Consider the following 26,694-nt stretch of genomic DNA (forward strand, 5'->3'; position numbering starts at 1 on the left):
GCAACTGCTAATGCACATGTACATCAGAGAACTGCACAAGTGCAGTATCTCCCTCTGCAGGCTTTCGGGTGTGTTAAACCCTGCCCCAGAGGCTTCTGCAGCGAGCAACAGACTTCCTCAACATTTTGCAGCCAGGGCGCTTATGGGGTGTGTGGGGGTGGGGGTGGGGGTGGGGGTGGTACTACTTTCTCAGTTCCACACCCACCTTGCACTTTGAAATAAAATAGCGAAATTCCAGCCACTGCTGGCTCTTGATTACGCTTTCCTGGAGGAATTTGGGACATGATTTCTGTCTTCTTTGTGCTGATGGTGAGACCAGTATTATCACAGGATGTGGGGAACTTAATGCGCTGTCTACTGCACTGGGGATGGCACAGCGGTTAGCACTGCTGCTTCACAACGCCAGGGACCCGGGTTTAATTCCTGGCTTGGGTCATTCTGTGGAAATGCACATTCTCTGTGTGTGCATGGGTTTTGCCCGGGTGCTCCAGTTTTCTTCCACAGTCCAAAGATGTGCAGATGAGGTGAACTGGCCATGTTAAAATTCTCCCTCAGTGTACCCATACAGGTGCCAGAGCATGATGACTCAGGGATTTTCAGAGTAACTTCATTGTAGTATGAATGTAAGCCTTCTTGTGACTAATAAATAAACTTTAACTTTTCACTTTTAGCATTTAGTACAAAGTCATCAGCAAATAGAAAGTCATGCAGTCTATCAGTGAGGACTTGGTCGTGGCCTGGAGGAATCAAAGTTTGATATCCATTTAGTAATTGATGTCTATGCCTGGGTCTTTTCACCCTGGAAGGTATCAGCGAATATGGCTGAGAACATAATGCTGAAATGAACTAGCGCCAGTCTGCAGTCATACTTCACTCTATAGGCTTACATTAACACTGCAATGAAGTTACTATGAAAATACTCTAGTCATTAGACTCCGGCACCTGTTTGGTTACACAGACAGAATTCAGCACGGCCAATGCGCATAACCAGCATGTCCTTTCAAGAGGAAACCGGAGCATCCAGAGGAAACCCACATAGACATGGGGAGAACATGCAGACTTCGCACATTAACCTAAGCCTGGAGTCAAAGCTGGGTCCCTGGTGCTGTGAGGTAACAGTGCTAACCACTGTGCCAGCATGCCACCCTTGCAAAGGGAGCCATGGTCTCGATGTTATCAGGGACACAGGCCTGCATGCCATCATGAAATCATCTGAATGAATCTACCTGGCCACCTAAACTTACTCAATCTTCCAGAGTCCATCACAGCAGACCATGTCGAAAGCTACAGTTAGGTTGACAAAGGTGGTATATAATCAACATTTTGTTCTTCGCACTCTTGTGCAGTTGGCAAACAGCAAACACCCAAGTCAATAGTTGTTCACCTTTCTTGAAACTGCACTGACTCTCTGGAAGTAATGATGTCGAAGTAGACCGTGCTCAAGATGTAATATGAGCTGGATTAGAAGCGTTCTGGGTAAGGATCTTCCCAGAAATTGGCAGGAGAGATCTTTCTCTGTGGTTGCCACAGGACTGCCTGTTGCCTTTGCATTTGAAGGTGTGAACAATGAAGGTATCTTTAAAATCTTGTTAAAGGATCCCTCAGTCCCAGGTGGACTGGAAGAGCTGGGATGAGCTTTCTGCGCAGCTGCAACCCACTGAATTTACAGACCTCTGCTAGAATTCAATTAGCTCCACAGCTTTCTCTGTTTCAAGCACTGGGTGGAGTGCCTACAGCAGAATAGTGGTGCCCTAGTGCAACCTATTCATAGCTTTGTCATTGATGTGGGATGTCTGTGAGGACATTATTTCTGAGTAGCATGTTCCCAATGAGCACTGAGTAGCCGAGACGAGTTGGCTGGTTAATGGCCAGAGACCAACCTGACAGATTCGTAAAAGTGATTCATGTAACTTTTGCCAGCAAAGGCTTATATTTCATCTGCCTTTTGACTCAGCCATATGTCCTGCATCTCACATAGTCTGCTTTGGTCTGTGCTGAGATCACATACCAACTGACTCAAGAACAGCTTCTTCCCTGATGCCATCACATTTTTGAATGGACCTGGTGTGATAACCCTCATGATCTGCATGGGGAATTACTAACTGATCTCCCAGTTGGGCTTGTTGTATACCAGCTCCCTGGGGATTGGTAATTAGCCAACCAAATGAAACTCATAAATCAAGCCCTGTGCAAGATCCTGAGTGGCTCCATTATCCTTTTAATCCCTGTCAGAACCTGTTATGTTCACCACAGGAGTGTGGTTATTGGTTATTTTCATTTGTTGCAATAGAAGTACAGTTCCTTCACAGCTGTCTTCTGGAGTTATTATCTTGGAAAATTAGGTAAAAGGAATGTTTTGGTAATCCTGCTCATCAGATCCTGGTAAGCCTGTATCATTCAGTTTCACAATGCCATTTTTGGGAAGTTGGAGCATTAAGATGTGAGCATTGAGGACTAGTCACAATATGCTGAGAGAATGAGGTATTTCTTTCAAACAAACGAAAGAGGAGAAGATACTAGGCAAAAAGTTATTCCGTTGACTGTGTGTGGAGCTGCAACATTTAATAGTATAAAAAGTCTGATGTATTTAGAAACATGAGTCCAAAACATTCAATGTGTTCATAGAAATGGTGGCAAATCATTACGATGCTAAACCTTCTGTGATCTTGCAACGGTATAGATTCAATATAACTACTGGCGTTGCAGGGCACCAGTGACAGAATTCCTGACATAACTAAGAAAACTGGCAAAGCATTGCGAAAATGGCAAAACATTACTAGAATTGCTGAGAAACCATTAAGTATACAGCACAAATGATCTAGCAACCCAAAGAAAGCTTTTAACAGAGCCAAACACAGATCTTTTAAAAAGCCATAGAGCTGGCCTTACCTCGTGAGAATGTGGAGAAAGGGGCCCAAGAGTTGCAAGGATCTTTATAGTAACATCCATAGACTGAGGCGAATCCCCAGTTGAACAGACTTGTGAATAACGGCCTTGTGCAAGGGGAAAAAAGAGCAAGCAACGAAACCAGGCGGCCAGCACAACAGCACTGTGCATGCAGCCGGGAGACTGTTTCAAGCAAAGTTACCAAAACAAACAGAGCATGCAACCCCCATATCAAAGGGCAAAGCCATCCCAAAGCTATAATGAATTTAGTCAAGAAGAAAACAAAAGCTTACGAAAGGTTCAGGGAGCTAGGTAATGCTAGAGATCTAGAGGAGCATACAGCCAGTAAGAAGGAAATTAGGAGAGCCAGAAGGGATCATGAGAAGGCGTTGGCAGGTAGGATTAAGGAAAACCCCAAGGCATTCTACAAGTACGTGAAGAGCAAGAAGATAAGACGTGAAAGAATAGGACCTAGCAAGCGTGACGGTGGGAAGGTTTGTACAGAACCAGTAGAAATTGCAGTGGTACTCAATTCATACTTTACTTCAGTATTCACAGTGGAAAAGGATCTTGGTGGTTGTAGTGCAGACTTATAACAGACTGAAAAGCTTAAACATCTAGACATTTAGAAAGAGGATGTGTTGGAGGTTTTGAAAAGCATCAAGTTAGATTAGTCACCGGGACCGGATGGAATGTACCCCCGGTTACTGTGGGAGGCGAGGGAAGAGATTGCTGAGCCTCTGGTAATGATCTTTGCGTCATCAATGGAGACAGGAGTGGTTCCGGAGGATTGCGGATGTGGATCCTTTATTCAAGAAAAGGGCAAGAGATAATCCAGGAAATTATAGATCAGTGAGTCTAACTTCAGTGGTTGGTAAATTGATGGAGAAGATCCTAAGAGACAGGGTTTATGAACATGGAGAGGTATTGTATGATCAAGAATAGTCAGCATGGCTTTGTCAAAGGCAGATCATGCCTTACGAACCTGATTGAATTTTTTGAGAATGTGTCTAAACACATTGACAAAGCAAGAGCAGTAGATGTGGTTTATATGGACATCAGCAAGGCGTTTGATAAGGTGCCCCATGCAAGGCTTATTGAGAAAGTGAGAGGACATGGGATCCAAGGGGACATTGCTCTGTGGATTCAGAACTAGCTTGCCCACAAGAAGGCAAAGGGTGGTTGTCAATGGGTCTTTTTCTGCATGGAGGTCAGTCACCAGTGGAGTGCCCCAGGGATCTGTTCTGGGACCCTTGCTCTTTGTGATTTTTATAAATGACCTGGATGAGGGAGTGGAGGGATGCGTTGGTAAGTTTGCTGATGACACAAAGGTTGTGTTGACACGTGTTGTGGATAGTATGGAGGGATGTCAGAAGTTGCAACGAGACATAGGTAGGATGCAAGACTGGGCAGAGAAGTGGCAGATGGACTTCAATCCAGGTAAGTGTATGGTGATTCATTTTGGCAGGTCAAATAGGATGATGGAATATAATGTTAAGGGTAAGACTCTTAGCAGTGTGGGAGATCAGAAGGAACTTGGGGTCTGGGCTCATAGGACGCTCAAACCAGCTCCGCAGGTAGAGGCTGTGGTTAAGAAGGCGTATGGTGTACGGGCCTTCTTCAATCGAGGGACTGAGTTTAGGAGTCGGGAAATAACGCTGCAGCTTTATAAGACCCTGGTCAGACCCCACTTGGAGTACTGTGCTCAGTTCTGGTTGCCTCATTACAGAAAAGGATGTGGAAGCCATAGAAAGGGTGCAGAGGAGATTTACAAGGATGTTGCCTGGATTGGGTGGTATGCCTTATTAGGATAGGTTGAGAGACAAAGGATAAGGGGTGACCTCATGGAGGTGTACAAGATAATGAGAGGTATTGATTGAGTGGGTTCTCAGAGACTTTTTTGTAGGGCTGAAACGGTTGCCACAGAAGACATAGATTTAGGGTTCTGGGGAGTAGGTACAGAGATGTCAGGGGTAGGTTTTTCACTCAGGGTGGTGGGTGCGTGGAATCAGCTGCTGGCAGTGATGGTGAAGGTGGATTTGATAGGGTCTTTTAAAAGACTTTTGGATAAGTACATGGAACTTAGTAAGATAGAGGGTTATAGGTATGCCTAGTAGGTAGGGACATGTTTGGCGCAACCTGTGGGCTGAAGGGCCTGTTTGTGCTGTAGTTTTTCTATGTTACTAGCGGAACAAGCTGTCCAAATTTTTAAAAGGTGAATGAAAAAACTAGATCGGGAGGGGTGGAGTGAGTTGGAGGTCTGTAGACACTAAACTAGCATGTTTGCTCTTCAATTATAGAACCATAAAAATTGTAATCTGAAAATAGAAAATGCTGGATAAACTCAGCAGGCCTGAGGAACCTAAACACAGACTGGCTAACTGCTTCGAGGAACGCTTTCATTCAATCCTCAAGCATGACCCCAGCCTTCCTGTTCCTTGCCATTTCAACTCACCATCTTGCTCGCATGCCACATGTCCATCCTTGGCCTGCTGCAATGTTTCTGAGAAGTCCAACCCAAACTGAATGAATAACTCCATCTTCTGATTAGCCATCTCGACTGACTCAATATTAACTTTCTCTTTCTTCTTGACCTTTTTTCAGTTGTCCTAAACCCTCACTTCTCCACATGACTATTTGTCAATTGTTCTTTATTCTTCCTTTCACTGAGCACTGACCTTCGATATATTAACACATTCTGCTTTAATGGTCTTTAATGCTACCATTTGACTTGTATGCATGGCATCTTTTGTCAAACTCTCCTTAGCTCCTACCTGTCCCTGTCCTTCTATTCTGCTTCAATATTCTGCAAGTGAAGTTGATTTATGTTCTAGAAAGTCTTATGCACTAATACTGTGCTAAACGGGACAGATTCAGAACAGGTCCAACAGTTTTAAAACTGGACATACACGAGACGACATATTCCTCAATCTACCATTACCATCGATCAAAGGATCAACCATGGTTCAATAAGAAGTTTGGAAGTGTACTGCCAAGTATATCTAACAATGAAGTGCCAAACTCGTGAAACTACACACAGGGTCATGACCATCAAACAGAAGAAACAACATGGTAGGGTTAAGCTATCCTAAGACCAACTGATTAGATCAAAGCTCTACAGTCCTGCCATATCTAGTTGTGAATGGTGGTAGTGAATTAAACAACTGATAGGAGGATCAGAAGGCTCCTTGAACATCCCTATCTTCAAAGATCATGCACCAGCCAAGACAGTGCAGCCTATTGGGATGGCATCCTATTTCACCAGGTCAAGATTTCACTCTTCCTACTACAAATGAATCCTCACGGCAATTGTGTACTAGTAGCAAAATACACTGCAGCAATTTGCCAAGGATTCTTTGACAGCACCTTCCAAACCATCGTCTCTGCTATCTCAAAGGACCAAGGCAGCAGATGCACGGAAACGCCACTATGTTCAAGTTCCTCTCCAAGTCTAAAGATGTGCGGGTTAGGTTGATTGGCCGTGCTAAGAAATTGCCCCTTAGTGTCCAGGGATGTGTAGGTTAGAGGGATTAGTGGGTATGATATGAAGGGCTATGGGGGTAGGGCCTGGATGGGATTGTGTTCGGTGCAGACTCGATGGGCTGAAGGGCATCTTTCTGGCAGCACAGTAGCACAGTGGTTAGTGCTGCTGCTTCACAGCTCCAGGGTCCTGGGTTCGATTCCCGGCTCGGGTCACTGTCTGTGTGGAGTTTGCACGTTCTCCTCGTGTCTGCAAGGGTTTCCTCCGGGTACTCCGGTTTCCTCCCACAGGCAAAAGATGTGCGGGTTAGGTTGATTGGCCATGCTAAGAAATTGCCCCTTAGTGTCCAGGGATGCGTAGGTTAGAGGGATTAGTGGGTATAATATGTAGGGATATGGGGGTAGGGCTTGGGTGGGAATGTGTTCGGTGCAGACTCGATGCGCCGAAGGGCCTCTTTCTACATTGTAGGGTTCTATAGTTCTATGGTTAAGTCACACATCATCCTGACTTGGAAATATTCTTCTTTCTTGGATCAAAATCTTGCAACAGCCTATGTTGCAGCAATGCATCACATGAGTATAGGCATTCAAGAAGGTGGCTCAACATAACATTTTTAAGGGTAATTAGGGATGAACAAATGTTAGCCTTGCCAACGAAGTCCATATTCTATGAATAAATTAAAGACAAAATGCCAGTAGAATCAGTGTATGATACAGCAATACATGTCTGTAATTGCATGGATATTTAGTCCCAAAGATTGAAACTCTGGGTAAATTCCAAATCTTACCTTCCAGGATGTTTTCTGCTACTCTAACCCATGAGCATATGTACTGAAATGCAACAAACTAAAACATAATAAACATTAGTAATAGGCACAGCAGCACCCATCCTTTAGATATTTCTAGAATTGCCTTAACCTCTCTTCTTCACATACACATTAATTAAACATTCCAAGAATTGTTAATAGACAGTAACAGTTTGAGTCCTCTGCATATTCTAATTATACCTAGGAGATGGTAATAGTTTGGTTTACTTAGTTCAATAAATTCTAGTGTCAAGTCGGCAACAGAAGATCATGGAATTATTGAAATAAAATAAGTCATTAACCATGAGTAAGGAATGAAATTATGTACCATTTAACACGACAAGTCAGTGGAAAATGTTTGAGCATTCTTCTTGGTGTCATAGAACCATAGGACATTACAGCACAGAAACAGGTCCTCCTTTTGGCCCTTCTTGTCTGTGCCGAACCATTTTTCTGCCTAGTCCCTCTGTCCTGCACCTGGACCATATCCCTCCACACCCCTCTCATCTATGTACCTGTCCAAGTTTTTCTTAAATGTTAAAAGTGAGCCCGCATTCACCACTTCATCTGGCAGCTCATTCCACACTCTCACCACTCTGTGTGAAGAAGCCCCCCACCCCCCAGTATTCCCGTTAAACTTTTCCCCCTTCACCCATGTCCTCTAGCTTTTTTCTCCCCTAGCCTCAGTGGAAAAAAGCCTGCTTGCATTCACTCTATCTATACCCATGAAAATTTTATCCACCTCTATCAAATCACCCCTCATTCTTCAATGCTCCAGGGAATAAAGTCCTAACCTATTCAACCTTTCTCTGTAACTCAGTTTCTCAAGTCCCAGCAACATCCTTTATAAACCTTCTCTGTACTCTTTCAACCTTATTTATATCATTCTTGTAATGAGGTGACCAAAACTGCACACAATACTCTAAATTCAGCCTTACCAATGTCTTATACAACTTCACCATAACATTCCAACTCTTATACTCAATACTTTGATTTACAAAGGCCAATGTAGCAAAAGCATTCATTACAACCCTATCTACCTGCCACTTTTAGGGAATTATGTATCTGTATTCCCAGATCCCTCTGTTCTCCTGCACTCTTCAGTGTCCTACCATTTACCTTGTATGTTCTACCTTGGTTTGTCCTTCCAAAGTGCAATACCTCACACTTGTCTGCATTAAACTCCATCTGCCATTTTTCTGCCCATTTTTCTAGCTGGTCCAAATCCCTCTGCAAGCTTGAAAACATTCCTCACCGTCCACTACACCGCCAATCTTTGTGTCATCAGCAAATTTGCTGATTCAATTTACCACATTATCATCCAGATCATTGATATAGATGACAAACAACAATGGACCCAGCACTGATCCCTGTAGCACACCACTAGTCACAGGCCTCCACTCAGAGAAGCAATTCTCCACTATCACTCGCTGGCTTTATCCATTGAGCCAATATCTAATCCAATTTACTACCTCTCCATTATACCTACTGACTAAACCTACCTAACTAACCTCCCATGCAGGGGCAACCTCCTCGAAAAACTCTTAATAGATTGGCTAAACGTGGCCTACCACGCACAAAGTCATAGTGACACTCTCTAAGTCCCTGTCTATCCAAGTATTTGTAGATCATATCTCTTAGTACTCCTTCCAATAATTTACCTACTACTGACGTCAAGGTTACCGGCCTATAATTTCCTGGATTATTTTTTGAGCCTTTTTTAAGCAACGGAACAGCATGAGCTATCTTTCAATCATCTGGCACCTCACTCGTGGATACCAACATTTTAAATATATCTGTCAGGGTCCCTGCAATTTCAACACTAGTCTCCTTCAAAGTCTGAGGGAATACTCTGTCTGGTCTGATTTATCTACTCTGATTTGCCTCAAGACAGTAAGCACCTCCTCACCTCTAAAGTGTATAGGTTCCATCACCTTCCTACATGTTTGCCTTATTTCTGTAGACTCCATGCCAGTTTCCTTAGTAAATACAGAAGTAAAAAAACCCATTTAATATCTCCCCATTTCTTTTGGTTCCATACAAAGTCAACCACTCTATCCCTTACTATCCTTTTGCTCTTAATATAGAATGCAGAACCATTAGTTATGTAACTGATCAAGTCACGTTAATTTGATGATTTTTTTTGAGGAGCAAACTAATTAGCTGCTCAGAAAAATCCAGTTAGCATGACCTATTTAGATCTTTAGAATTATTTGATTCAGTCTTGTAACATAAACAGGGCCTAGTTTTAAGGCCGATAAAACTGGATATCCTAAATTAAAGAATTGGGCATATTAAAAATTAAACACAGTCAAACCTCAGGCAGGCCAATTGTACAATACCCAAACCTGTCTGGGCCCGATTCATCAACCTCCCATCCAAGGTCATTGCACCCTGCTGATACTTAGCAGGAGATCATTGCACCCCATTGAAATGCACCAGCCTATTGTTAGAAGCCCAGATTGGGCCAGACTTTCTGTCACCACAAGTTCCTGCAGTTGGCTTAATCTGATAACCGGTTACATGTAAGCAACAGCATGGAGATGGACGCCTGGGGGCGGACCCTGATGTCCTGTCAGGCAGACACCAAGAAACCCACTGGGTATTGGAACACCCTCCTGGGACCTCATTGGCCGGAAGCCAGAGAAGTTTCTGGAAAGGCAAGCAGGCAGAGGATAAAGGAACACATTTTTCACACACTAGGAGTGAAGACTCAATGAAGAAGGTGATCCTTAGCCATTTGAAAGACTGACCAGAGAAGCAAGGAAGGAAGAAGCTGCCATCGAGACTCACCTTCACGACGACAGGCCAGAGGGACTCAGAGAATCAAGCCTGCAGTTTTAACCAAACCATCTTTGCAGGTAGTACATTTAAATCTGGGGTATTCTCTTGTTTTATGTGAATAATTTAAGGTTTACTGGTGTTATTGTTAATAAACTTGTTTATCCTTTACTTGTGTTTGTCCTTTGTCCGTCCTTTGTCCATCTTGCAAATAAGGGCAGTGTTATGGTAAGGTTATATAAGGCATTGGTGAGGCCAAATTTAGAGTACTGTGTACAGGTTTGGTCACCTAGTTACAGGAAGGATGTAAATAAGGCTGAAAGAGTGCAGAGAAGGTTTACAAGGGTGTTGCCGCGGCTTGAAAAGCTAAGTTGCAGAGAGAGATTGAATAGGTTAGGGCTTTATTCCCTGGAGCGTTGAAGAATGAGGGGAGATTTGATAGAGGTGCATAAGATTTTGATGGGTACAGATAGTGAATGCAAGCAGGCTTTTTCCACTGAGGCTAGGGGAGAAAAAAACTAGAGGGCATGGGTTAAGGGTGAGAGGAGAAAAGTTTAAAGGGAATATTAGTGCGGGGCGGGTGTGGCCTTCTTCATACAGAGTGGTGGGAGTATGGAATGAGCTGCCGGATAGAGTGGTAAATGCGGGATCATTTTTAACATTTAAGAAAAACTTGGACAGGTACATGGATAAGAGGGGTGTGGAGAGATATGGTCCAAGTGCTGGTCAGTGGGACTAGGCAAAAAATGGTTCTGCACAGACAAGAAGGGCCAAAAGGCCTGTTTCTGAGCTGTTAATTTTCTATGGTTTCTATGGCACCGGGGTAAAACCTTCAAGTAAGCAAACTGGTCAAAAGTATCTGAGATTTTTAAAATCACAACAGTTTCATATGTAAGGTTAATAAAGATTACTATTTAAGGTTACCAGTTTTTGAAAGAGATCTCCAACACACTGATAGTGACTCCACTGCTGAACTCTGGGAAAAAGGCCATCATAGAATTCTTTGTGGATCTCATAAAGCTCAGGCACTTTGAAGAAGATTGTTTCTATTTGCTGGTTGGTGAGAACGGGCTGAGATGTGGTGGCAGCTGCTTTGAGAGGTTTCATTGGCTGCAAAATAGAGATATAATAAAATGAAGGATTATGTTCAAATACAATTCCTGGATAACAATACTAACAGAAACAATTCTCCAAGTGTAACTGTATCATCATAAATATCACTTTTCAAAAGGTAATTGAGACATAACAGTGATTCCAGATAATTGTTCTGCATGATGTAATGTGACCAAATCTTCTATCCTACAGCTTGCATACATACTACATAAATGCTCCACTCTGGAATGCCTGGGACCCAAGTTATTTCTGGATGTCAAGAATTTTTAGATTTTCTAATGCCTAACCACAAATGTATGAACTGGAAAACACCATAGATATCAATAGTTACCTGAAATATAAAAGCGATAAACATTATAAAACAGTTAAAAATGTTGTTTTACTTTTCCAAACACTTTATGTTTCTGCTCCCAAACTCCTGATCGAAAATGATGGCATGAGTTGGTTGGGGAATGCAGATCCGACTTAGAAATCTGCTTTCAGGCGCCCCAATACACACACAGCCTGAAAAAAAAAATCGCCAGTCCAATTTGCGCTGTTGGTGGGTCTTTGCACACCTGAAACAATCGGAGCTCTGAACTACACATGCGCAGTTAGAAAAAAATTGAAAAAGCATGCCTGTCACATCACGCTTGGGCCAGATAATGCCTCCCCCTAGCCCACACAACATTACAGACCCACCAGCGAAATTCCTTGGTGGTTGTCGCATACTTGCCAATTGCCCTTCCTCTTGTAGAGGTGTACGATAGAAGCATCTTTAAGTTCCTCAGGAATGGATCCTTGCTTCCAAAAGGACTGCAACAATTCATGAGCTTCTCAACAAGTACAGAACCAGTAGCTTTGTAGAACTCTGCAGGTATGGCACTTGTCCCTGGGGCTTTGCCACTGGATAGCTGGCTGACAGCTTTCGTGACTTCAGCTACTACCGGTGGGTCATCCATGGTGCTGTTGATGTCGACCTGGAGAATCCTGTCCATTGCCTCATCGTTAATAGTTGAGATCGGTTGAGGGCGGCTTCAAAGTGTTCAGCCCATCTCTGCAGGATCTGAGCCCTCTCTGTAATGAGTTGTACCATCTGTACTCAGGAGGGGGGAACTCCCGAGAGTTTGAGGGCGTCATAGAACCGTTTCAAGTCGTTTCTGTCAGCGTATCCCTGTATTTCATCTGCCTTGGTGCTCAGCCAGGCATCCTACATATTTTGCAGTTTATTCTGAACTGTCCTGCGAGCGCTGGTAAAAGCTTTTTTCTTGGCAGCTGGTGATGGGTCATTCTGACAGGCCCGATGAAGACAGTGCTTTTCAACAAGTACACCCTGTATCTCATCATTCTCATCGAACCAGTCATGCTCTTGTGGGTGGAAGGCCCGAGCGTATTCAGCGCAGATGTATGGATGGCACCTCTGAAGCATTCCCAGTTGTCCTTAGCACTGCCTGTGAGGTGTAGGTCAGCAAGCTTGATTTCCAAGTCTTCAGCCAGTGCTCCAACACAGTAAAAACCCTCGCAAGAGTCCTGCTAAATTGTCTGGTCACTCATCTGGAGCTGGGCCTGCTTCCAGAATCTGTGTGGCTTCCGCAAACGGACTATTGACATGATTTTTGCTGTGCACCAACTTCAGGAGAAGTGTCAGGAGCAGAATCGCAAGCTCTAAACAACCTCTGTTGACGTCATGAAAGCCTTTGACACTATTCTCCACAGGCCTTGTCGGCTTACAATGTCTAAGTTTGGCTGCCCTCTCAAATTCACTCAGATGGTACGCCAGTTCCATGATGGCAGAGTACTGGATGGCGGAGAATCCTGAGGCATTCCAGTCACCAATGGTGTCAAACAGGGCTGTATGCTCACACCCACACTGTTCAGCATGATGATTACTGCCACGCTGAATGATGCCTTCCAGGACAGCGTTGCTGGAATCAGCTTCAAGTGCACAGTGGATGGGAAGCTTTTCAACCTGAGGAGACTTCAAGCTATTACCAAAGTGAAGGAGGCTGTTCTGAGAGATTTCCTCTTTGCCGATGACTGCACCCTGTATACTGGCTCAGAAAGAAGTCTGACAACACCAGGTTTCAGACTTCTTACTGTGTTTACCCCAGTCCAACGCCAGCATCTCCACATACTGGCTCAGAGCCAGAGATGCAAGTCAGTATGGACACATTTTCCACGGCTTGTGACAACTTTGGACTCACCATCAACATTAAAAAGACCAAAGTCATGCACCGTATGCAGCACCCATAATCACAATCAAAGGGCAGAAACTACAGGCAGTGGACCAGTTCACTTATCTTGGCAGCACCCTCTCCCAAGCAGTGACTATTGATACAGAAGTTAACTGCAGAATAGCAAAGGCAAGTTCTGCTTTCAGTAGACTGCGCTCCACTGTATGGGAATGTTGAGGAATCAGCCCAGCAACAAAACTGAAGATCTACAGCGCCATCGTACTCACTACCCTCCTGTATGCCTGTGAAACATGGACTGCGTATTGAAGGCATGAAAGACAGCTCAATCATTTACACATGAATTGACTTTGCAGAATATTACACATCAGATGGCAAGACAAAGTACCAAACACTGAAGTTCTCTCTAGAGCAAGTCTACCATCAGTCCACACACTGCTGATGAGGAGCGCAGACAAGATGGGCAGGTCATGTCATCCGTATGCCAGAGGAGCCATACCCAAGCAGCTTCTTTTTGGGGAACTCTGCTGGAAGACACTTGCATGGAGGGCAGAAGAAACGTTTCAAAGACACGCTCAAGGCCTCCCTGAAATCGCTTGACATAGAACATAGAACACTACAGCACAAACAGGCCCTTCGGCCCACAAGGTGCACCAATCACATCAATACCTACTAAGCCATAGACCTATCTATAACCCCCAATCCCATTAGATCCCATATACTCATCCAGAAGTCTTTTAAAAGACCCCAGTGAGTTTGCCTCCACCACCACCGATGGCAGCCGATTCCATTCACTCACTACCCTCTGAGTGAAAAACTTACCCCTAACATCTCCTCTGTACTTGCTTCCCAGGACCTTAAATCTGTGTCCTCTCATAGCAACCATTTCAGCCCAGGGAAATAGCCTCTGAGAATCCACCCTATCTATTCCTCTCAACATCTTATAAACCTCTATCAGGTTGCCTCTCAACCTTTGTCTCTCCAGGGAGAAGAGTCCCAGCTCCTCAACCTATCATTGACACGACCACCTGGGAAACGCTGGCACAAAACTGCCCTACCTCCTCATGCACAAGGACTGTCAAGCTTACAAAGCAAGGTGCATTGCTGAAGTACAACTTAAGTGCAAGCTGCGCAAGTCCAGAGCCACCAGCGCAACAACGACAGTGTCTACACAAGTATGTCCAACATGTGCCAGGACTTCCTGTGTCCAAATTGGCCTGATCAGTCATCTTCGGACACACTGCATCCAGCCTCAAAATGACTAATGGTGTGGAAATCCTCATCGACAACGATGGGCGAACAACAGACCCACCTATCCCCCCCACCCTCCCACCCAGAATAGTTGCAGTCCCCTCCCCCCTACAGATCTCAGGCAGAGTGGCAGTAGACCATCCCCCCACATCCCCGATCTCAGGCAGACGATCCACCCTCCCCGCTCCACCCTACAGATGTCGGGCAGACCGATCCCCCTCACTTCAGCCCGGACCCTCCAGCACAAGACCCCACTCGCTGGCTGCCTATTGATATCAATGAGGCACTCATCCAGCACCAACCATCCCTCCCCACTCCCCAGCAGCACACCTGCAAGTGCTCACGTGCCTTCCCCTCAATGCTAACAAGCAAACTGCATGGAACTTGCTGGAATGCTCTGTCAAGCTGCCTGTAGCTGATCTGCCCAAATGAGAGGCAGTTTCATAAACTCCAGAAAGGACAGGCAGGCAGTACAGGACAACATGCATACGACCAGCCCCCTGATTTTCTGAGGATGACCTGGGGAGGCTGCTGGATGCAGCAGAGGCAAGGCTGGACACCTTCTTCCTCCCGGGGAGCTGATGGCCACGTGGCCTGCAAGGCAGTCACCTTCTCAGTCAGTACCAGGGCACTGGACCCCCCGAACTGCAAGGCAATGGCAGGGGAAAAAAAATCAGTGACCTCATCCATGCAGTAAGGGTGAGTGCTGAACCCATTTCGCAAGTTCCCCCATATCTCCCCCAAGTCCTCCTATTCCCAGCACCCTGCATGCTTCCAGCTCCTGACCTCCAAGCACTTCCTTCCTTTCCCCCCACCATGAGCCCCATTGTATTTGCCCTCTAAGGGTCACTACCTGATTCTCTGCATGAGTCATGCCACCATTTACTTCATGGTTCATTCTGTCTCCACAGATGACGACCAAACACAACACCCATGAGAGGGCGAAGACGGGTGGTGAGTCAGACCTCCAGGTCCTCACCCCATTCGAGCTGCGGGCACTGGAGCTCACCAGAGAAGGGGAGACGCAGGCCATCAGCGACAGCATGGTTAGTCTGCCTTCCTGACGTGAGCACCTGTCATTCCTGCACTCACTTTGAGGCAATTTCTTGGGGTGCAAAGGGCAAAGTGTAAATGAGATGTACGAGACATGTTTATTTGCACAGAGAGGATAGTGGTTGCCTGGAACTCACTGACCAGGGAGGTCATGGAAGCAGAAACTATAGGGACGTTTAAGGGGCACCTCTACAGCTATCTGAATGGGATGGGAATAGAGACATATGGCCCACAGAAGGATATGGGCAAACAAATTAGATGGGCCTGGTCATTACAGGGTTGGAGGGCCGGAGGGCCTGTTACCATGATGTAATTATCTGGGTTCTATGTTCAAGGGAGCCATGTGACTCATGTGTTTGGCATCCCAGATTCCTCTCCCTCCCTTGCACTTAACCTCGTGTCCTGTGTTTCAGGGACAGATCCTGATGCCCGGGGCCTTCTGGACTGCAGGTCCCAGCTACATCTTGAGGAGCCTAATGCATCTCTCTACTGTCGCAGGGGTGGTTACATGAGCCTCATTATAGCGGGTCTCCACCTCAGCACAGGCCTCCGCACAGGTATCAGCCATGTCTGAAGTGGATAACCCATATCACCAAGGGGCCAACCCTACAGCCTGAACTCCTGCTCAAGTGCTTGCAGGATGTCCAAGCTCCTTACAATGAAGCTGTCACGCATGCTGCCTGGATGACTGCCGCAGACGTGCATGATGGTCAAACTGTGGTCACACACGATTTGTAGATTCAGGGAGTGGAACTCCCTTCCTCTAAAAAGGTTGTGGATTCTGTAGGGCAACATTGGTGCAGTCGACTGCCCCCTGCAATTCAGCATCCCCACAATTGCAGCAAGCCCCACAGCCCGGGCTTCCTGATGGACCTGCTCCAGGCTGAATTTGATGTACTGCCCAGGCCAGGCATACAGGGCTTCAGTGACCTACTTGACACAGGTGTGCACTGAAGACTGAGAGATGCCACAGACATCTCCATTCAGGCTCTAGAAGGCTTCAGTCGCATAGAAGTTCAGAGTGGCCATCAACCTAGGCATTAGGTCCTGCAACAGGTTGCATAGGTGTCGCACAGCATCCCTTCAGAGTCAGAGATGTCGACATACGGTGTCCGACATCTCCCCGAAGGACACTCATGCACAGAACTGCCGGGGTCTCTGCTCCCTCCTTCTCCTATGCCATTCCCTGCCTCTGATGGTCATCTCTGTCCGGTCCTGCAAGCGGTAAGGCCCGGGCCCACAATTCTTCCTCCAGTTCCTCCTCCTCAGCTCCAGAAGCAACCAAAAGAACAGCAAGGTCGATTGGTTGCATTGCAAAAGCCATCTCATCACTCTGAAGAGGGTTGGGGGAGTTGGAGATGAACAAATGTGGAAGTCACGCAATGCTGCTTGCCCCTAGCACATCGACAATCACAGCCTCCCCCATGCCACCCAATCCCCCCCAGCCACATGCTCCACACAAATCACAGCGCCACCCCTCCCCCCATGCCCCCCAGCCACATATTCCACACAATCACAGCTCCTGGTAAAGTCGAGAGGCTGCAGCAGTGCTATCTGCAAGAGCTTTGTGCACATCCTTCAGCCTGAAGTGAGCAGAGGTGCTAGGACCCAGCAGCACTGCAAGACCCGAGGTCAGTACTGAGACCCAGGTCCGTGCTGCAAGACAAACATTGGAGACCGTGCACAGCCACAGCAGCAGCACCACCACCACCACCCCGGCCCCCCCCCCCACCCCCCCGGAACACCCCCACCTTCCCCACTCCCCCTACCCACTTCTCTGCGCCCCCCCCTCCACATCCCTGCACCCCACCCCACCCCCACACACTCGCAGAGCCGTCACCAACCTGAGATAGAAATCAGCCACAACAACAGGACACCCATGGAGTAGCGGAGAGCCATCAGATGCCATGTTCTTACCTCCTCGACAAGCCTCACTGATGAAGTGCCCGATTCAGACTTTTATTTAGCAGATCCATTACGGCGCGGTTCCGGATTGGAAAACATGGTTGTAAAGGGCGAAATGCTGATAAAATTGGGTGGGTAGTTCATTAATTCAATTGAAATGCATGCCCGTTTGGGCACGAAGCAGATCGCCACCATTCACAGCTTTCGGTAAAGTGGCAATCTGCAAGGGCTTGGGCATGGATCACGTTAATGGTCTCACACTCGACTTTACCACGTTTTTGCACCCGAAAATGGGCGTGATGCAATGGTAAAATCAGGCCCAATATTTTCACTTATGAAGCCAAAAATCCCGTATCTTTTGCTGACTGCTCTCTCAACATATCCTGTCACTTTCACAGATATATGCACATGAATCCCAGGTCCCTTTATTCCTGCTCACTCTTTAGAATTGTATCATTTCTTTGTATTAAATTTCATTTCATTTGTCTGTTCATTCTGCTAGCTTATCCTGTTGTAGTTGATTGCTATCATCTTCACTGTTTTCCACCCCTCCAAGTTTGGTATTGTTACAAATTTTGAAATCATATTTGTTTTTCAAATCAAGGTCATGTATAAATAGATCAAAAAAGCAGCAGCCCTAGCTCTGAACCTTGTTTATCTACCATTCTCCAGTCTCAAAAACAACTACTTAACACGATTCACCGTTTCGTCCTTAGGCCAATTTTTTTTATCCATGCTGATGTCACCCCTCCTATTCCATGAGCCTAAGTTTTCTTACCTAGCCTTTTATGTGGTATTTCATCAAATGCTTTCTTAAAATAAGCACAGACAACACCCACTGCATTTCCTTCATCTCACCTCTCCACTACTAGATCAAAAAATTGATCATGATGAGGGGAAATGAAAAGACATGACAGGGATCGTCAAGCAACATCCATGATCCATCCAGAGTTTCACTGAAGCCTCTGCACCTCCACCATGAAGTCTAGGCCCCAGCAGATGGAGAAGACCCATCGCGTCTGGCCACATCCAGCGTTCTCAACAAACACCAACGATAAGACAATGCAAGACCAGTGGCCTGAGTCTTCCACCAAACCCAGGCCTCAAAGACCATATACAATGTGCTCCATTGAAATCAAAATGCCCAGCCTTCAAATCGGGATTGTGAAAGCATGGCAGCCAGTTCTCAGATTTGGCGGAGAATCCATCCCCAGCACCCCTCAGGAGACCACATGCACAGTAACTTCATTGCAGTGTTAATGTAAGCCTACTTGTGACACTAATAAATAAAATTAAATAGCCTCTAACAGTCAGCAAATCTCAGAGGTTAAAAATAATAGGGTAATAATCATAGGGGATTTCAACTTTCCCAATATTAATCGGGATAAACAGAGTGCGAAAGGCTTAGAGGGGACAGAATTTTTAAAGTACAGGGGAGCTTTCTGAGTCAGCACATAGAATCTCCTAAATAGAGGGGGCGGTACTTGACGTAATTTTAGGGAATTAAGCCAGCAAAGGTGTCAGTGGGGGAGCATTTTGATGATAGTGATGATAAACGAGTTAGATTTAAGTAGTTTTGGAAAAGGACAAAGATGGACAGGAAATAAAAATAACAGGATAAGACAGGGTCTGACTAAAGTGAATTGGGAGAAGCTACTTGCAGGAAAATCCACATCAGAGCAATGGAACCATTCAAAAAGGAAAGAGAGACCAAATAGAGAACTTTGCTAAGGGAAATATAAGATTGGATAAGGGAAAAAAAATGAAAGCTTATGGCAAATACATGAGGCTGAAAATAGTGGATGCCTGAGGGGAGAATAGAAAACGCAGGGAGGCACTTAAAAAAGAAATCAGGAGAGGAAAAATGAAAAAACACTGAGCAAAATAAAGGAAAATCCTAAGGTGCTTTATAATATATTGTGGTAACCAGGGAGAGTAGAGCACATTTGGACCAATGTGGCAACCTGTCTGTGGAGCCAAAAAATGTAGGTGAGGCATTAAATGAGTAATTTGCATCTATGTTCACTTTGGAGAAGGATGATGTAGGTATAGAAAGGGGACAGTGATAGAATTCACCAGATCTGTATCGAGAGGGAGGAGATGTTAGCAGCTTTACTGGGCATAAAAGTGGCCCTTAATATAGTATAGAACACCTTGGGATGATGTTGCTGTGTGAGGCAAGATTGCAGGGACACTGACGCCAAATATGAAATCCACACAGGCCACAGGAGAGGTGCCAGGGGACTGAAGGACAGCTAATGTGGTATCATTATTCAAGGAGGGGAGTAGGGAATAAACAGGTAATTACAGGCCAGTGACTTTAACAACAGGAATCAGGAAAGTATTGGAAAAAAATTTAAGGACAGAATTAATCTCCACTAGGAGAGGCAACAATTAATCTAAGATGGTCAACATGGCTCTGTCAAGGTGAGATCATGTCTAACATCTAACAAATTTGATTGAAAATTTTGAGGAGGTGACTAGGTGTTGTAGATGAGGACAGTGCAGTTGATTTGGTCTACATGGACTTCAATAAGACTTTTGACAAGCAAGAAGAGCCCATATGATCCAGGACAATTTGGAAAATTGGATCAAAAATGGGATTAGTGGCAGGAGTTGATTCAAGTTTTTCTTGTGACTGGAAGCCTTTGTCCAGTGGTGTACCCCAAGGATCAGTGCTGGGTCCCTCGCTGTTTGGAGTGTACATTAAGCTGGAGGAAAAAGTGGTGGGTCTAATTAATAAGTTTGCAAATGCCATGAAAATTGGTGGAGTTGCTGATAGTGCTAGGGAAGGTCAGAGGATACAACAGGTTACAGATAGATTGGAGACTTGGGCACAGAAATGGCAGATGGAGTTTAATGTGGACAAACGTGAGGTGATACAGTTTGGAGGATCAAATTTAGATATGAGTTATACTGTAACATACATAGGGATGTGGGTATGCAGGTCTACAGTTCCTGAAAACTAGCAACACAGATGGCCAAGGTGAAGAAGAAAGCATATGACATGCTTGTCTTCATCAGCCGGGCACTGAGTACAAGAGTTGGAAAAACATGTTGCAGCCATATAAAACCTTGGTTAGGCCACATTTGGAGTATTGTATGCAGTTCTGGTCACCACAATACCAAGACGTGGAAGCTTTGGAAAGAGCGCAAAGATGGCTCACAAGGATGTTGCCAAATCTCAAGATAGAGGCTGAGGAGAGAACTGATAGAGTACTACAAAATTGAGAGGCGTAGACAGGGTGGATAGTCAGACACTTTTTCCCCCAGAATGTAAACATCAGTTACAAGGGGACACACATTCAAGATGAAAGGGGCAAGTTTGAGAGAGATGTGTGGGGGAGGATTTTCCACACGTATGCCTACGGACCAAATAAAGATAGAAGCGAGTAAAGGAAGAAGGTTTTTTTTTAGTTAGGGCATCATGATTGATACAGGTTTGGAGGGCCAAGGGGCCTGTTCCTGTACTGTGCTCCTCTTTGTTCTTAATGATCCAGACAGCAATGTGGGAGGAATGATCAGCAGGTTCACAGATGATGAGGATGAAATTCAGTGGTTATTACTGCTGCCTCACAATGCCAGGGACTTGGGTTCAATTCCAATCTTGGGTGACTGTCTGTGTGGAATTTGTATGTTCTCCCCATGTCTGTGTGGATTTGCTCCAGGTGTTCCAGTTTCCTCCCACACTCCAAAAGACGTGCAGGTAAGGTGGACTGGCCATGCTAAATTGGCCCATAGTATGGGTTAGGGGGTTAGCGGAGTAAATACATGGGGTTACAGGGAGAGGGCCTGATTAGGATGCTCTGTCGGATGGTCAGTGGGTCAAATGGCCTCCTTTTGCACTGTAGGGATTTTGATTCTATTCTATGATTCCATGACTTAAAAATTGGTGTTGTAAATAGGGAAGAGGAAAGCCTTAGATTACAGGGTGATTTATGTGGGCTGGTCTGATGGGTGGAACATGGCAAATGGAATTTAAACGTGAAAAGCTTGGGGTGATGCATGTTGGGAGAACTAACAAGGCAAGGGAATACACGATGAATGGCAAGATGCCAGGAAGTCATAGGACCAGAGGGACCTTGGGGTGTATGTCCATAGGTCCCTGAAGTCAGCAGGATAAGATGATAATGTAGTTAAAAAGGCAAATTGGATACTTGCCCTTATTCACCAAGATATAGAATACCAGTGGCGGTGGTACCTGACTTTATTTGCCAAGATATTGAATACAGGTGGCGGCGGTGGGGGTTGGGGGTCAGGTCTGATGAAGCTGCATAAAATGTACATTAGGCCACAGCTAGAATACTGTGTGCAGTTCTGGTCACCATACTGTAGGAAGGATGTGATTGCACTAGAAAGGTGCAGACGATATTCACCAAGATGTTGCCTGGGCTTGAACATTTCAGCTATGGAGAGAGGCCAGTTAGACTGGGTCTCTTCTCCTCTCAGCACAGAAGAATCGGGGGGACCTGCTAAAGATGTACAGAATTATAAAGGGCATAGATAGGGTAGCTAGGAAGAAACTTTTTCCCTCCATAAAAGAGTCAATAACCAGGAGGCACAGATTAAACATAAGGGGCAGGAGAGTTAGAGGGGATTTGAGGAAAACTTCCCCCCGAGGGTGGTGGGAATCTGGAACTCACTGCCTGAAACGGTAGTCATTGTGGAACCCTCACGGCATTTAAGAATCATTTAGATGAGCACTTGAAGCGGCTTAGCATAAATGACATAGTATAAATGTGAGGTTATCCATTTTGGCCAGAAAACGAAATGGGCAAATTACTATTTAAATGGGAAACAGATTCAAAAGCATCTGTGCAGAGGGACCTTGGTGTCCTTGTGCACGAGTCTCAAGGTGGGTATGTATGTGCAGAATGTTATAAGGAAAGCAAATGGAATCTTGGCATTTAGAACATAGAACATTACAGCGCATTACAGGGTCTAGAGTATAAAAATAGAGAAGTATTGTTACTGTTGTACAAGGCATTGGTGTGACCACACTTGGAGTATTGTGTTCAGTTTTGGTCACCTTCTTTGAGGAAGGATGAGGTGGCACTGGAGGCAGTTCAGAAGAAGTTTACTAGATGGATTCTGGATTTGAAGGGGCATATGAGGAGCGGTTGAGTAACTTGGGCTTGTATTTGCTGGAGTACAGACGGATGAGGGGGGGGATTTCTTTACTGATTTGAAATGGCCTGTTTCCATGTGTAACTTACCTGTATTGTGAATCCCCGGGTAGAAACTCACACAATCATAGGATAGGACAGTATTCCAGGGAGAAATCACTCCTGTTACATGCTTTGTAATTTCCACAACTCCCATTCAGTAGGTTTGGGGGCAAGCACAGGAAGAGCGTATGAGTGCTTTGAAGTAATGTCACAATTGGGTGGGTAGAACTGATGGAGCAAGTGCATGCACTTTTGAATGGGCTTTGTTGTGTACAATGCTTCATTTTACTAGCCCTGTCCTTAATGTTTCTGTTCCTGAATGAATTATAATATTTGTTCTGCAGAAATATACATACCAATAGAAGTGCCTCTAGATGATTCAGGTAAGTTTCCTCACTGGCTAGGATTCCAGACAGAACCCATTTTCTCATCTCAAGGCCCTTTTCCAAATCTGGTTCACTCTGCAGGAAAATAAAAATATATTCTTATTTCAGTGCATATGGAAAGAAAATGCATCTGGTGGCTATAAACAATGGAAACTATCACTGAGTTACTAAAAAATATGATAAAAATATTAAAATACCCTCAGCTGTTACTTTGAATCTGACATTTCTTTTTGTAGGAGTTTTCTACCTGTCTGTTACATGGATGTCTTCAGTTAGCTATCCAGACAGCATTGTTTTTGCTATGCAACCTGAACAAAGTACAACATGCTACAGACATCAAAAGCTGGCCAACAGCATCAGGTTGATGTTATTTTACCAAGTTTTAGTTTCATGCATGTTTTATTAAAGACCAAAATGCTTTATAATTATTATTGTTCTAGAAGTTAATTGGTATTGGCACATATATTTGCTGGTTAAACCTACACAAGCAAACAATATGCACTGACAGGTTTGGAATACACTTCTGAAAACAGAACAAATATAATTAATCTAGTAGATAGAATGAAAGCTAATAACTGGAATGCACCAAGTTACAGATTGTGGAACTTTGTTTAATTTCTTTCGGTTATTCTACAATGGGAAACAGCCAACTGTTTCTGGTTTTGAGCCTACAGGTGATAGATGACCAGATAGCAGAATTTGAGTTCTGACCACACAGCTTGGCAAATGGGCAAAGAGCATCAGGGAATCGACAAGATGAATGAAAAACACAGAAAATGCTGGAGCTATGACATTACCATGGAACTAGTGTGACAAAATGCTACTTCCAAACCAAGCCGTGCCACAATGTATTCCGGAGAGAACTCAAATCACACCACTGGCACCAGCCAGATCTCATCATCACCAGAATACCATCTTCAATTATGTCTTAATCACAGCTCAGGCTGCGATGCTGACCACTCCCAGTGTGTTACAAAATCAGGCTTCCACCAAGGTCGCTATACCACTCCAAAGACAATAATCAGCACTGTCTCCAAGATCCAGTAAATCCATTAACAGAATAGGTGCACCAACGTTATTGCTCTCACAAAGACCAACATCCCCAGCATTGACACGTTGACCACGTTCAAACACCTCAGCTGGGTGGGTCACATTGCCCACATGCCTGACACAAAACTCCTGAAACACGTGTTCTCCTCTGAAATTCGGCAAGACAAACGAGCCCCCAGAGGACAGAGGAAATACTTCAAGGAAGCCCTCAAAGCCTGCTTGAAATAGTGGAACATCCCGATGACAGCTGAGAATCCCTGGCCCAAGGCCACCCAAAGTGGAGGAAAAGCATTTGAGAAGGAGCAAATTGAAGCCACGCATCAACGGTAAAAGCAGATGACAACCCGTGCACTCCACCTACCTACTCCTATAACCACCACCTGCATTTAAGACTTCTAAGGGGCATCTTGACAAGTCCATGAATAGGATGGGAATAAAGGGATATGGTCCCCAGAAGGGCAGGGGATTTTAGTTAAGTTGGGCAGCAGGCTTGGAGGGCCGAAGGGCCTGTTCCTGTGCTGTAATTTTCTTTGTTCTTTTCTAAAGATAAAATAAAGTTTATTGAATAGTCACAAGTAAGCCTTACATTAACACTGCAATGAACTAACTAAGAAATTCCACTAGTCGCCATACTTCGGCACCTGTTCAGGTCAATGCACCTAACCAGCACACCTTTTAGACTGTGGGAGAAAACCAGAGCACCCGGAGCAAACCCAAGCAGATGTGGGGAAAGTGTGCCAACTGTGTACAGTTCTGGTCACCCTATTATACAAAGGATATTATTAAACTAGGAAGAGCGCAGAAAAGATTTTTTACTAGAATGCTACCAGGACTTGATAGTGAGAGGCTGGATAGACTGGGACTCTTTTCCCCTGGAGAAAAGGGGACTTAGGAATGATCTTATAGAGGTCTATAAAATAATGAGGGGCATAGATCAGCTAGACAGTCAACATCTTTCCCCAAAGGTAGGGGAATCTAAAACTAGAGGGCATAGGTTTAAGGTGAGAGGGGAGAGATACAAATGGGTCCAAAGGGGCAATTCATTCACACAGAGTGGTGAGTGTCTAGAACAAGTTACCAGATGTAGCAGTAGAGTCGGGTACAATTTTGTCCTTTAAAAAGCATTTTGTTACATGGGTAAGATGGGTACAGAGGGATATGGTCAAACGCCAGCAATTGGGACTGGCTTAGTGGTTAAAAAAGGGGCGGCATGGACAAGTTGGGCCAAAGGGCTTGTTTCCAAGCTGTAAACATATGATTCTATATCCTTTCTTCATTTTTGATAGGTCTAATTTTTTCCTTAACTATATTTTTGCTCTTTATATACTGATAAAACATCTTTGGGTTTTCATTAATCTTGTTTGCTAATTTTTTTTCATGCTCTCTCTTCGATTTTCTTATTTTTTTTACTTGATCCTTGTACTTTTTATACTCCTCCAGGCTATCTGTAGTGCTGAATTTTTCTGACTTTATTTTTCTGTTTAATCTTCTCCTGTATTCTTCTAGGCAGCCATGGGGATCTAGATTTGGCAGTCCTCTTCTTATTTTTAGAGGGGACATGTTTGCCTTGCACCCCAATGATCTCACTTTCTAGTGCTTCCCACTAGTTTACCACTGATTTATCCTTTAGCAGTCTTGTCCAATCCACCTCAGCCAATCACTTCTCATTTTTGTAAAATTAGCCTTCCCCAATTAAAAACTTTTACATCTGATTTATCTCTGTCCTTTTCCATAACAATATTAAATCTAACTGAATTTTGGTCACCATGCCTGGTTTGGTCATCCACTGTCACTTCACCCACTTGGCCATCTTCAGCTCCCAAGACTAAATCCAAAATTGTGTCTTCTCTTGTTGGCTTGTCATGTATTATTTTAAAAACCTTCCTGGACACAATACATGTATTTTTCACCCTCAATGTCTGCAATCGTCACATCCTTGTAGTGGAGGCATAAACACACAGAAGTTTATGACCCAAAGGCCAGTCCACCATACAAAACGTCTCAGCATACAGCTGTCCTCCATCCAATGGATGTGGCTGAACCAGTGCAAGTATCGTTGGCTAAGCAATGAATGTGTGTTGATGGAATTAGCACACTTCAGGATCTGAGTTGCTGATCTTGCCCTGGCAAGAGATGTGGAAGGTACGTCTTAGGCAGTGAAAGTAGAAATAGAATATAAAACACACAAGTAGAGCACTTGGCCCAACCAGTCCATGCTGGTTAATATGTTCCACTAAAGCCTCTTCCCATCTTTCTTTTCCTAAATCTATCATAACCCTCTATCCCTTCCCCCTTGTCTAGTTTCTCCTTAATGCACCCATGCAAAAATTTCAATCACTTCCTGTGGTAGGGAGTTCCAAATTCTCACCATTCTTTTAACTAAGTTTCTTCTGAATGCCTCTTTGAAGTTCTTGGTGATTAAGAACTTGCACCCATATTATGTTGATGGTGTCTAGTTATGCTCAGAGGCAGCTCGGTAGCACAGTGCTTAGCACTGCTGCTCCACAACGCTAGGGACCGGGTTCGATTCCCAGCTTGGGTCTCTGTGTGTATGGAGTTTGCACACTCTCCCTGTGTCTGCATGGGTTTCCTCTGGGTACCCCAATTTCCTCCCACGTTCTGAAAGGCGTACTGGTTGGGTGCA

The 26,694-nt window shown here is 44.7% G+C and overlaps 1 protein-coding gene across 1 annotated transcript in view; it reads right to left on the reverse strand.

Annotated features, from left to right (window-relative positions):
* LOC145356030 (breakpoint cluster region protein) overlaps positions 1–26,694 on the reverse strand; it is a 406,846-nt gene that overhangs the window by 253,126 nt on the left and 127,026 nt on the right. Inside the window, exons 3-4 of the mRNA XM_080208612.1 lie at positions 22,971–23,075; positions 10,878–11,063 (exon numbers count right to left, since the gene is read on the reverse strand). Coding sequence (XP_080064738.1) covers positions 10,878–11,063; positions 22,971–23,075 — 291 coding nt within the window. The remainder of the gene's footprint in view (positions 1–10,877; positions 11,064–22,970; positions 23,076–26,694) is intronic.

Source organism: Carcharhinus amblyrhynchos, chromosome 20 (assembly GCF_965287045.1).
Source record: "Carcharhinus amblyrhynchos chromosome 20, sCarAmb.v2.hapA, whole genome shotgun sequence".
Classification (NCBI taxonomy): Eukaryota; Metazoa; Chordata; class Chondrichthyes; order Carcharhiniformes; family Carcharhinidae; genus Carcharhinus; species Carcharhinus amblyrhynchos.